At 35.5% G+C, this 13,760-nt stretch overlaps 1 protein-coding gene across 2 annotated transcripts in view; it reads right to left on the bottom strand.

Annotated features, from left to right (window-relative positions):
- Positions 1-544: 544 nt before the first annotated feature.
- The window catches only part of YTHDC2 (YTH domain containing 2), a 70,494-nt gene continuing 57,278 nt past the window's right edge, over positions 545-13,760 (bottom strand). For both annotated transcript variants that reach the window (XM_043585868.1, XM_043585875.1), the window contains 5 exons: positions 10,702-10,879; positions 4,604-4,807; positions 3,724-3,906; positions 2,429-2,520; positions 545-2,327 (listed from right to left, as the gene is read on the bottom strand). In XM_043585868.1, coding sequence (XP_043441803.1) covers positions 2,440-2,520; positions 3,724-3,906; positions 4,604-4,807; positions 10,702-10,879 — 646 coding nt within the window. In that variant the 3' untranslated portion in view covers positions 545-2,327; positions 2,429-2,439. The remainder of the gene's footprint in view (positions 2,328-2,428; positions 2,521-3,723; positions 3,907-4,603; positions 4,808-10,701; positions 10,880-13,760) is intronic.

Here is a 13,760-nt window from a genome sequence, read left to right as displayed (position 1 = left end):
CACAGACTGGCAGGTGTTGTCACTTGTCGGTTACATGTGTGGTCCGAGCGGATCCAGGGGTGAAGCTCACCTGACTTAGTCCTCAAGACTTTCCCTGATGCAGGAAGTAAGATTTTATATGGTGAAGAATGAGTCTCTGAGGACAAATTCTTAAATTCTCAAATTCGGTCTTTTCTTGAAGTACACATTTGAGATTATGCCCCCCGCCCCGCCAATCTCTGCTGTAATTGGTAGAGTGAGGCTGGGGTGTTCAGTGGATATAGTGGCACATCACCAAAATGCAGTGTCCTGACTGAATGCAAGGTGAATGGCTGCGCAGTTTACCATATTCAAAAGATTTTATGTTGAACACATCTTGAGATTTTTTTTCCATCCCCTTGTGGTAATGAGGCAAATTTTTTCAAGAAAGAGATACTGATGTGAAATCATCACCTTCTATATATCAATTTAGTATTCTTCAAGGTGTTTGAAACTCATTAATAATATCTCAAGGGATATTATTGATAAGCCCTATTATAGAGCATCAGAAATAACAAGACCTAAATAATTTAACAGAATTTCATTTAATAAGTATATTTAAAGTTCATCTCTTCCAAAAACAGCATTTTAATTACATTCAAATTGTGTTCATTTTAAATATCAACAAACTCATCATTTACATACAGGGCTAGATATTAGAAAACAGAAGGACATTAAAACAAGTTTTATTTTTTAAAAGTTCTCACTTCCAAATTTAGAATACCATAAACTGTTAAATATATACCCAAACAAAATGTATATACAGTACCAGGAGAAAAAAAACACTAGTTGCTCTAATAGGAAAAAAAAAACCTGTAATACACATACAGCAGAACATAATTCACATAGGCTCAATTTACAAGTGTATCTCAAAGTATAAAACAAACCAACAAAAAGTCAGTAACGACAAACACAGGCAAAATTCACAGCTGCCATTCTAAACTACTGCACCAACACACAATACTTTCCAAGAGAAAGACGGGTTCCCAAGATCTTATGTTGACCCAGGACTTTTCACTTCTTTGTTTTCAAATGCAGAAGCAAAAAAGCCTTAAGAGTTTTCTTCTTGCCTTTAAATTAGATTCATGTTGGTTTTTCTTCAATAACCCAAATATATCATGAGAAGTGCTATCAAAGCTGTTCTATTTAGAGCTCAATAACCAAGACATTTCTTTCATTCCGTATTTCCCTATACCTCTATTTTCCTTCAAAAAGCCACTGGGGAAACTTTACAGAGTGGTGGTAAAGAGATCAAATAATCCTGAGAAGACAAGGAAACAGGAGAGCTGGCACTATCACTAGTTTACCAAAAATTACACACACACACACACACACACACACACACACACACACCCGTTTATTAAACCATAAATGCAAAACAGTAAGAAATCCAAAAACACAAGGAGCCTGAAAAGTACTGGAAAGCAAGCAGGAGGCATGCTGAATTGTGGTGTGGCTTTCGTTTGAAAGACATACACCAACCAGGCTCCTGCTAACTGCTGGGCACTTTTTGTAACATGCACCATTTGTTTACATTTTTAACTTGTCCAAGCTGAGTTTCTCTAGCCAAAGCAGAGAGGTCGTAATTACCGTGCTCAGGTAAGAGAGGTGTGAAGGTTGTAAGATGAGAGGAGGGGGTAAGATGCAGGACCAGGAATAAAACTAAGCACTAAATCTGATCCAGTCAAAGACAGGAAAGAACCCTGATTTTCTTCAGATTTTACTGCACTTTGTAATCAAAGAAAAAAGAACATCTCTCCTTTTTTTTGTAATGTAGCTCAGGTTTAAAATGGCAGAATGAATAGTCCTTAATCAACACACACTATTTTTAAAAGAGACATTTTTAGAATTGGATTGTTTTTAATGACAAACCTTAAGAGTTATTTAGCTCTTCTAAAATGGTGCTCAGAGGTACTGATACAGGCCCTTCTTAAAAGGAAACAACTTACTTTGCATTAAAAAAATCATCAATAAGAGTTATGAGTCAGTGTTTTCAACAAACGAAATGTTTAACTTCAAATTAAGTATGTTTTTCAAATAACTGCTGTTGTGCCAAATAGTGTTACCTGCTACTATTTTATTCAAGTATAAATATATAATTAACAAACATTACATAATCATTCTTTATGATCACTATAAAAATTTAAATTACCCTTTTCTCTTTTACATGAAGATGGTGGTTCTAAAGTAACATTAAGCCAGAAAAGCCCATTCATTCATCACACACATCTATCTACACCTCAGTTTTTTAGAAGTCAGTGCATTCAGTGGTTATAAGTAGGTGCAATGTTCTTCTGTAGTTAAGAGATCTGAAAGAGTTAAAAAAAAAAGGGGGGGGGGGTAAGTAATTTGAAAGATATCCTTAACAATCATAAATACTGCCAGTACTCAAAGTCAAGTATAGTGTAACCTGAGTTCAGGTCAATCAGTCGTGGTTTTTTCTCCCGACGGAAGGCGTTCCCATAACTGGAGCAACTGTTCACCAACCTGAGGCTCGAGCTCCTGGATAAATCACAAGTCACACAACAAACACCAAGGGAAATGGATTGAATTTTTTTTAATCACCAAAACCTATGCTGATAGAAATGTAAGAGAAGTACTTTGAATTTCATTTTTCTACCAGAACATGAAAAAATCATGCAACCTATGTTCAGGTTTGTGAAGTTCACTTCCAGACTTCAAGATTGTAGTTAACCCTCAAATACAGCAACTATTTGTGACAAAACGGTAAAGAGATTTCCATGGAGTTCTTCTGGAGCCTTTTACTATGTGGAAATCATGAATTTTTTTTTAAATGGAGATTTACCAAAACCACTCCACTTCAACTTTCAAAGGTTTACTGTGAAACCTAGTGTATTCGATGTTTGGGGGGGTTGTTAAGAAATTATGATGAGTATATAATATTCTTATCTTAGGAATTAGGCTTATTTCAAAATCCTTAGTATAGAATAAAAATTAAAATATTCTGATACAACTGAAAAGAATGTCATTTATAGTCCTCTTGTGATACGATGTGCATTTAAAAAGAACCCAAACACTTTTCATATGGCGATTTAAAGCGAGCCACACTGGTTTAAATAGATTATTAGCCGTGTGACCTTAGAATAATTTCTCCTATTTCTCCTACCTAAAATTGAGCTAATAAAGCAATATGCATTAAATTAAATGACCTCATGGAAAGCAGCTAGCACAGAAGTCCATATATATGTTAATTCCCATCCCCTTAACCAGCTTAAAATACATGTCAGCAGCAATGATGAAGGCAAAGCAAACATAACAGAAACAAAACAAGTCACAAAAATATAAAAAGGCTGTTTTTATATTGCATCATTAGTTAAAGGCACAAAGATGTCAGATGCTGTTGTTACCCTCAGTGAGATTACTTCAGAATTACACTCCGTTTTGATCAGAGCTTCAGTTACTAAGACAACAGGAGCCTTCATGAAGTAACTTACGAAAGACTTCATCCGTAATGATGGAGAGAAGTCAAATTTACCAAATGTTAAAAAAGCAATGAGCTCTGTCAAACACCAGTACGAGCAGGTTTTTATACTAACTCTTTTACAAACCTGAGCCACTGTCTCCCGTGTGCACACAGAATATACAATTTGTACTCCTACGTCTCCCTCTCAAACGGACCACTGCATAACAGCAAAACAAAACCAAGAGACCAGAGGAAGGCAAATATGAAAGGCCACCGTATACCTGCCCGTCTCTGCTGATCTGGACCTTCTTGTTGTCGTTCCAGGGGTTAAGTAGATGGTGTGCAAACTGGAAGGGAAGACTCTCCTTCCGGACCCACTCCACCTTAAACACTCCTCCCAGTCCAGCGGAGCCCCAGTCCTGGCTCTTCTCCCTTCCTATCTCCGAAGACATCCTAGAAAATCCCTGTGGGTCAAATGAGGGCAAGGGGAAAGGTAAGGAGGATATTAAATGTCTGAATAAAATTTACCAGAGAAAGCTCTCCATTTTTTTTTCTTTAATTTTAAGGTAAAGTGTAATATAAAAACAATAGATATCTAACAAAAACAAAAAGAAGTTGTCGTTTTTTATAAAAAAGATGTATTAGCACATTTCTAGCCTTCTAACATAATTTTAGTATGAACAGATATTTTCTAAATAATGTATTAACAGCCCTAAACCCACATTTATTCCATGATAAATGGATATACTCTAACCTATAAGTTTTACTTCCAAATATTATACATCAAGTCAAGATGAGTTAAGAAACATACTCAAGTTTCTGGATTGTCAATTCTAACTTGCTTGCCTATTTAAATAAACATTTTACCAAAAAAGTCAAGCTTCTCATTACTCTTAATCCACCTGAAAAACAGTAAATCTAAAGTTACCTTCAGAAGGAGAAATGGTTTATCTAAAGAGATTCTGGTAAGACAAGGAAAACAAAGGGATCCCTATTATCATTCCCCTGAAGAGGTACAATACATTCCTCATTCTGTCAAGCAAAATGCATTCTTGCATTCTGATGCAATAAAAAGCCAGGGTGGTTTTGGTTTTTGTTTTAATCTCTGTGGTCTAACCTGCAGCCAGAACAACCCCATTTTACTGGTTCAGGATGGCTCACCTGGAAATGTCCAGATCCTTGAACAGAAAATACCAAGTAAACCATGCTGCTTTCCCAAAAGGCTCGATTTAGCTTCCGCTCATTACTAGGGGTTGTAGACCAGATACCCTTCTGCTGAGAAATTTCAAGGTTTCTCAAATTGCTACTCTTCATTATGAAGTATCGAATAGGCATGTTTGGTCTTGGTGAAGGAGATTTTGAGCCCTATAAAAGAATGCATAAGTTCTTGAAAGGTAATTTGACCTTTCAAAATCAATAGGCTCCATTAAATAACATCTTCATAAACATATAAACCAAAGTATTTTACCAAATATCCAACAAGTGCAAATAGCTCCATTGTGCCTGAAAAGCTACACAAGGCTCCCTCAGAATGAGGTTACAGAGCCAAAACCAAGCACTCATTTTCAGAGCATTCAAAATCTCTTATCAAGAAGGATTTGGGATTATAAACTTTGATTTATATTCCAAATGTATTTTCAGAAACTATTTTAATACACTTTCAAAGGCTGAAAACAAAGCAAAATTTTGCTCCAGCTTCCCGCCTGGATACAGCTTCCAGGCAACAGTGCAGGGAAGGGAAACAGAATCCAGCAGTCTCAGTGAACTGCAGAGAGAGAGGCTGGAATTGAGAGGCCAGAGTTAGAATTTGCACAGCAGTGTGCTGGATATAAGAGATTTGCACAGAAGGAGAGTTCCCAAGGAACTGAAGAAGGGTACCCACAAGTTTCTGACAAGTACTGACCTGCACGTGAGTGAGAAAACATGATTTAACGCCAGGGAAAGATCCAGACAAAAGCAGTAAACTAAGTAATTCCTGGAGCTCACACGGGGTTCGGAGTATTTGATGTTCTCCCCAGCCAGAATGGAAACAACTGTTAATACATAGGGCATCAGCCCACAGAAGGCTCATGCCTTAGTACTGAAACTAAATTAGTACCAGAATAAAATCTGCTCAGGACCTGCTATAACACTTAAAAGAAAAATCTTAAAAACATTTAACTGATTGCCACTTACTTAGTGGTATACCAGAGAGATGTCTGACACTACTTAAAGGAATACAACAAAAATCTAGCAGCCAAATGAAATTATAAGGAATGCAAAGAAACGGAGGAGAACAGATCCATAACCAGGGAAAAAATGAACCAACAGGAAAAGATTCACATCTGACAGATGATGGAATTAGGAGACAAAAAAATGTCAGAGCAGCTATTACATTCACTGTGTTCAAGAAGGTAAAGTAAACGTGCATGTGCCTTAAAGGAGAAATGGAAAGTGTTTTTTAAAGGCCCAAAGGGCATTCTAGAGATGGAGATATAATATTTAAAGTGAAAAATACATTAGAAAGAATGCACAGCAGATGAGACACTACAAATAAAAACATCAGTGAACTTGAAAACATAGCCAGAGAAACCATCTCAAATGAAACAAAGAAACCAAAAAAGAATTGAAAAAAATGAAGACAGCTTCAGTGACCTATGGTATAGTATCAAGTGGTCTTGCACTTGTATATCCCTAGTCCCAGAAAGGAGGGGAAGCAATGAGACATAAAAAATACATGAAGAAATAATTATCTTAATTTTTCCAAAATTGATGGAAACTATGAATACATAGATTAAATAAGAACTACAAACGGGGCACCTGGGTGCTTCAGCCAGTTAAGCTTCCGACTCCTGGTTTCAGCTCAGGTCATGATATTGCAGTTTGTGACTTCAAGTCCCATGTTGGGCTCTGTGCTGACAGTGCACAGCCTGCTTGGGATTCTCTCTCTCACTCTCCACTCTCTCTCTGCCTCTTCCCTTCTCTCTCTCTCTCTCTCAAAATAAGTAAATAAACTTAAAAAAATTAAAATTAAAAAAAGTTCTCATCATAAGAAAAAACATTAAAAAAAACTACAAATAGAAACATATCAAAATCAAATTGCTGAAAACCAGTGATAAAGAGAAAATCTTAAAAGCAGGTAGAGGAAAAAGATACATTATATACAGAGAAACATTATATACAGAGAAACAAAAATGATAGTAAACCTCCCTCAGAAACTATGTAAACAAGAAGATAATGGAGTGACATCTTTGCAGTAACAAAAGAAAACCACTGTCAACCTAGAATTATATACACAGTAAAAACAGCTTTTGGGGTGCCTGGGTGACTCAGTCGGTTAAGCTTTCAACTCTGGCTCAGGTCATGATCTCATAGTTTGTGAGCTCAAGCCCCATGTCAGGCTCTGTGCTGACAGCTCAGAGCCTGGAACCTGCTTCGGATTCTGTGTCTCCCTCGCTCTCTGCCCCTCCCCCACTCACAGTCTGTCTGTCTCTCTCTCTCTCAAAAAATGAATAAACATTACAAAAAATTTTTAAATAGCTTCCAAAAATAACAGTGAAAAAAGGTTTTTCAGACAAAAGCTTAAAGAATTCATTTCCAGAATATCTGTACCAGAGAAAATGTTCAAAGAAGGTTTCCAGACAGAAGTGTATGATCCAAGATAGAAATCCTCATCAACACAAAAGAATAAAGAACACAAGAAATGGTAAATATTTAGTAAATATAAAACACATTTTTCTGACTTTTGGTACAAGATAATTTACTATGAAGTAAAAAAAAACCAATACACTGCAGCAAGTATAACAAATATACAAATAAAATGTATGAGACAAGTTACACAAAGAACTAAAGGGTAAAATAAAAATACACTGTTGCAAGGTTCTCAAACTATACCTGAGGTGGCATAAAACTAATTCAAGATATACTAGGGAAAGTTAAAAAATGGCTACAGTTGTGAATTCTACCAAACATTTAAGGAAAAAATCATATCAATCCTATGCATCTCTTGCAAAAATGAAGTAGAAAGAAAACTTCCCAAATAATCTTATGAGGCCAGCATTACCGTGATACCAAAACAATACAAAAATAACACAAGAGAACTATAGAATATCCCTCATGAACAAAGATCCCAAATTTAACAGAAGTTCTGATTAAGCAAAATCAAATCCATTAATATTTAACACTATAATATGTCATGATCCTGCGAGGTATAAACATTAGAAAAGCAGTCAACAAAACCCACTTTATTAATAGAAGAAAAAAAATTGTGTTATCATTTCAACAGATGTAAAGACAAAAAAAGCATTGAACATAATTCAACATTTATTCCTAATAAACCCTCTCAGCAAACTAAATCCAAAAAGAAACATCCCACAGTTACATTATGATAAGTGGTGACAGATTTAATGAGGGATGGAGGTTGGGAGGGGGGGTTGTTTTCCCTCAAAGGTCTGTTCTCAACACTGTTATTAAACATTTTACTGGAGGTTCTAGCCAGAGAGAACAGACAAGAAAAAAAATAAACAGAATCAATACTGGAAAGGAAAAAAGTGAAACTACCTTTATTAATAGATGAAATGGTTATCCATGTAGAAAGTCCTGAGAAATCTCATATAAAGCGAACAGAATTAATAAATGAAGTAAGATCACGGCATATTGGGTAAATATACAAAGGTCAAATGTATTTCTAAATCATAGCAATGAACAACTGGAAATTAAAAATTTTACAAACAGCATCAAAGATATAAAATATTTAGTGATCAACTTAACAAAAATGTATAATACGTGAACTCTGAAATTTACAAAACACTTGTGAAAAATTAAAGAATATCAAAAGAAATGCATATATATACCACACTTAATAGATTATAAAACTAAAAACTGTTATCAATTTTCTTCAAACTGATCTACAAATTCAATGCAATTCCACTCAATACCAAAATATGTTTCTGTAGAAATTAACAAGCATTTTCTAAAGCTTATATGAAAGACCATTAGAACACCCTGAATACCAAAACAATTTTTTTATTATTTTTTGAATGTTTCTGTATTTTTGAAAGAGAGGGAGACCAAGCAGAAGAGGGGCAGAGAGAGAGGGGAGGACAGAGGATCCGAAGCAGGCTCTGTGCTGACAGCAGAGAGCCTCATGTGGGGCTCAAATTCACAAACCATGAGATCATGATCTGAACCGAAGTCGGACACTTAACCCACTCAGCCACCCAGGCCCCCCAAAACAATTTTTAAAAAGAACAAAAGAGTTGGAGAAAAAAATTAACTGGTTTCAACTTAGTATAAAGCTACTATAATCAAACTACTGTAGCAAAGGCAAAAACAGAGAAGTAGTATACAGATCAATGAAACAGGATACAGTCCAATAAATTGACTACATATTTACAGTCAATTGATTTTTGACAAAGATGCCAAGATAACTTCAATGGGAAAAGGAGAATCTTTCCAACAAATGGTGCTAGAACAATTGTATAGGCAAATAACAAATTATGATCCTTGATCCACCCATACTATAAACAAAACTTAACTCAAAACAGATCATATGCCTAAATATAAGACCTCTCACTGTCACACTTCTAGGAGAAATACTTTGTAATCCTGAGTTAAACAAAGACGTCTTAGAACACAAAAAATATGAACCATAATAGAAAAATAGATGACATCAAAATAGAAAAAAATAGATATGGTAGACTTTATCAAAATTAAACACTTGCTCTTCAAAAGACACTGTTAAGAAAATGAATATGCAGGCACAGCCTATTAGAAAAAGCTGCAAAACATATATAATTAAGACTTGTATCTAGAAATATATTTTTAAATCTTACTACTAAATAAAGAAGACAACCCATAAACAACCAAAAAAGTTGAACAATTTGAACAGCTACTCCACACCAAAGAAAATTCAGGAATGGTAAATAAGCACATAAAAAGATGCTCACCATCATTAGTCATCAGGGAAGTGCAAATTAAAAACAAAATGGGAGATCACTATATACCCACTAGAATGGCCAACAGTAAAGAGATTACTATTGTCAAGAATATGGAGTAAATGGGACTCTCAATAGATGATGGAAGGGAATAAAAAAAGTACAGCCATTTTGGAAAATGGTGGGGATAGCTTCTTGTAAAGATAAACGTATACTTAACCATACAACCCAACAATCCTATTCCTGGGTATTTACCCAAGAATAGAAACCATACATACACACAACAACTTGCCCTCAAATATTATAGCAGCTTTATTCACAACAGCCCAAAAGTGGAAACAATCCAAATGTCCATCAACGGGTGAATGGATAAACATTCTATGGGTATGAGCCAAAGAGTGGAATACGATTCAGCAATAAGAAGTAATAAACTAATAATACACTGAATAATTTGGATGAATTTCAAAAGTGAAATAAGCCAGTCACAAAAAATTACATGCATAGGATTCCATTTACAGCAAATTCCAGAAAAGGCAAAACTCTAGGGACAGAGAGCAGTTCAGTTCAGTGGTTGTCATGATCCAAGGGTGATGAGAATGTTCTGTACCTGGCTGTGATACAGTTACATAATTATATACATTTGTCAAAATTCACTGAATTGTACAGTTTAAAGTGGTGAATTTTACTGTGCGTATCTAAATAAAGGTATTTTAAAATAAAAACCTCAAACCTAAGAATGCAAATCCACAAAAAACATTTTATTTTCCTCTTATTTAACAAAAGTGTTTCAGCAGATATTTTCCTCACCAGAACACAACATATAGCTAAATAACCCTAATGAAATACTTACTCAGTACCAACAGGAGAAATAAAAGTAACATATTCTAAACATTTGAAATCATTTGTATTACAAATTTTTTAGAAGATACATAGTTCTCAATTCCCTACCAACATCTATCTTCCTAAACCCACCCTGTCTTGTATTTTTTTAATATAACCACTGAATTGGAAAAATCAATAAATAACTGAAAAAAAAAACTAATTTGAGACCATCTTTTTAACAAAAAAGGTTCTAATGATACAGAAAGGAAATAACAGATGGCTGAGTTATGGCATATAACTCGGTAAATGATCAGTTTTAAAACATCCCAAGATGGTAACAACGAGAAATGTTTGGCAAGCAAGAAAGACTAAAAAATTTACTCAAGGTGTTTCAAGTTTACCAGATTCAATTTATATCAAGAACAAAGACCATGATGAGTAACTGAAAAGTAGAACTGTTCTATAATTTTGCTTAAATCTGCAACATTAGATGTACTAGGGATCAACTTGTGGATACCCTACCTTTCCTGAGGGTGGAGGAGAAGGGCTGGCACAAGGACTCGGGTAACTACTGCTGTCTGTAGATTTCACAGAAGACTGATCCGATCGGTCATCAGTGCTTCGTTTAGGATGTAAAATTCCTTTATCTTTGTACTTCTGAGGTGGGTGTAGTGCTGGAGATGGAGATTTCATCAATACTCTTGAGTGAGAAGGAGGAAGCAAAGATCAGTTACATACAAGCTCGTGATTGAAAGCAGATGCCATTTCAAACCAAAGTTTCAGGGGCGTTATGATTTACGGAATAGTATTTAAAAAGGGAATTTCATTCTTCTCTTACATTTTTTCTTAATTTTTATTTTTGAGAGACAGAAAGACAGCACAAGTGGGGTAGGGGCAGAGAGAGACACACATACAGAATCCACAGCAGGTTCCAGGCTCAGAGCTGTCAGCACAGAGCCTGACACGGGGCACGAACTCACAAACCATAAGATCATGACCTGAGCCGAAGTCGGACGCTTAAGTGACTGAGCCACCCAGGTGCCCCCTCATACATTTAGAAGTTTAATACCATCAGGGACATTAAGGGACACTTACAAAAAGAGGTAAAAATATATTTATTAGCGATCTACAGAAGTCCTTAATGTTAACAAATACTCAAAGTATGATTTCCCTTATAAAATTCCTAGCCTCTTGTATGATGGTTTAGGAAAAGAGGTCTTTAACATTCCTGGAAGTCAGGAATTTTATAATTTTTCTAAAAGTATATGTCTTTGTGGAATAACCAGACATAAAAAAGAAAAGATATTATTGAGTACGTCCTAAAGTCATTCAATAGTAAAGTCTACAGCACCACCTATAAATTATACTTGTCAAAATACTGGATTTAATCAAGCCGTGAGAGCTAACTGCCAGTTTACACAAAATATATATGGTATGGCAACAAATAATGCCAAGAAGAAACAGACAAATCCAGAATGTGGTACACCTCACAGTATCACCACCCCACTTTCTTCAAAAAAGTCGAGAGGACCTGCTCTGGATCACAAGAGACTCAAGACATATGACGCCCTGAGAAATGCATGAGCCATTTTACTGGGACTGATCATTGGAATTCGATTATGTAGGAAAAATTCCTCTATTTTTAAGAGATGCATATTTAAATATGGAAGGGTAAGATGACATGATATGTGGGATTTATTTTAAAATATCTAAACCAGAAGCATTTGGGTGGTTCAGTCAGTGACTTTGGCTCAGGTCATGATCTCACAGCTCATGAGTTCGAGCCCCACCTTGGGCTCTGTGCTGACAGCTCAGAGCCTGGAGCCTGCTTCGGATTCTGTGTCTCCGTCTCTCTCTGCCCCTCCCCTGCTCCTGCTCTGGCTCTCTCTCTCAAAATAAAAATTAAAAAATTTACAAAACTTTTTAAAAAAAGTAAATAAAATATGTAAACAAACAAAAAAAGCAGGAGAGAACAAAGAAAATTTGGTTAGATATGGATATGGAGTTCATTACGGTATATCATTTAGTTTGCTGTGTTAAATAATATTTATAATAAGCGTTTAAAACAAAAAACGATGTGTTCAATAATTCATAAGCTTCCAGAGAGTCTTGTAATTAATAATTACTCTTCCTTCAAGACAAGTTAAAATAGCTTATCCCCACAATTCACCCCTGCTTCAATCAGTATCTTTAATCCAGGATTATTTCTTTCACAAATGAAATAAAATAGCTAAAGCCTAAAGGTATTAACAAAAGAATATATAAGGAATGCACATCTGAATCATCAACAACTTAAGAAGTATAAAAAACAACCTTTCAGGGTTTTTTTCCTTCATGAATTGATGTCCAATGCATTATCTAAATTCAACCCCTAAAATCCCATCGTTCCCACCCTAGAACCTCAGAGACCTGAAAATCAGGCAAAAGAACTTAACGACGGTAAAACCGGGACTCAAACTCACAAACCATTAAGATCATGACCTGAGCCAGAACTGAGTTGGATGCTTAACCAAATGAGCAACTGAGGCACCCTAAAATGTTTTTATTTAAAGAAATTATGAGGGCGCCTGGGTGGCTCAGTTGGTTGAGTGTCCGATTCTTGGTTTTGGCTCAGGTCATGATCTCACAGTTTGTGAGTTCAAGCCCCACATCGGGCTCACGCTGTCAGAAAGAAGCCTGCTTGGGATTCTCTCTCCCTCTCTTTCTGCCCCTCCCCTGCTCGTGCTCTCTCTTTCTCAAAACAAATAAACTTAAAAAAATTTTTTAATTAAAAAAAAATTATGTACCATATATCTTGCCAATGTACAGTGAAAACATGAACTACAGATACTTTTTCTCTAAGAAGTAATCGCACAGACTGTAATTTCTCCTTTCAAGTATAAATTTTCCTAAGAGTCCTCATTCTTTTCCCCACCAAATATATCAACTTCAAGGCATTATCTATCAATAACACCAAAAGCCCGAAAGTAGATGAAGTTCTGTATTTCCCTGTTCAACAGGTAAGAATGAAGAGTGCCAGACTACAACTTGTAAGGAAATGAAAATGGTATCACAGGTGAAAAACTGAATTTATAAGACAAACAATATCTGAATTGTAACTAATATTACACTTTATAATTTTAATTGTATTAAATTTATTTTACTAAATAAGCATGTATTACTTTTATTGAGAAACAAGTAGCCTTTCTCCTAAAAATGTGTGTGCATGTGTGTATATATGAATATATAGGCACACACGTATATACATCTGTATGTATACACACAGACCCACATATACACAACACACAGAGTCTCTACGAACCTAACATATTTTTATAGATGGGCCTAGGAATAACACTACCACCTAGCAATGTCTATGGAAATCTATTCCCATATTCTAAACCATTTTTCAAGTAAGCTTTTAGATCGATATTTCCAAAAAATGGGCATTCTCTAAGAAGAAAATGTGCTTTTCACTCTTCTATCGCTCAGGAGGGCCTACATCAGAGAGAAACATTCAGGAACGGACATGATGAAAAGGTTTTCTTGGCAAACGACTGAATTATTCCTCAAATGCAATATGTGAAGAACTTGGAAACCAG

Source organism: Prionailurus bengalensis, chromosome A1 (assembly GCF_016509475.1).
Source record: "Prionailurus bengalensis isolate Pbe53 chromosome A1, Fcat_Pben_1.1_paternal_pri, whole genome shotgun sequence".
Lineage (NCBI taxonomy): Eukaryota > Metazoa > Chordata > Mammalia > Carnivora > Felidae > Prionailurus > Prionailurus bengalensis.
The sequence above is the reverse complement of the archived record's forward strand: the minus strand, read 5'-3'. Positions and strand labels throughout refer to the sequence as shown.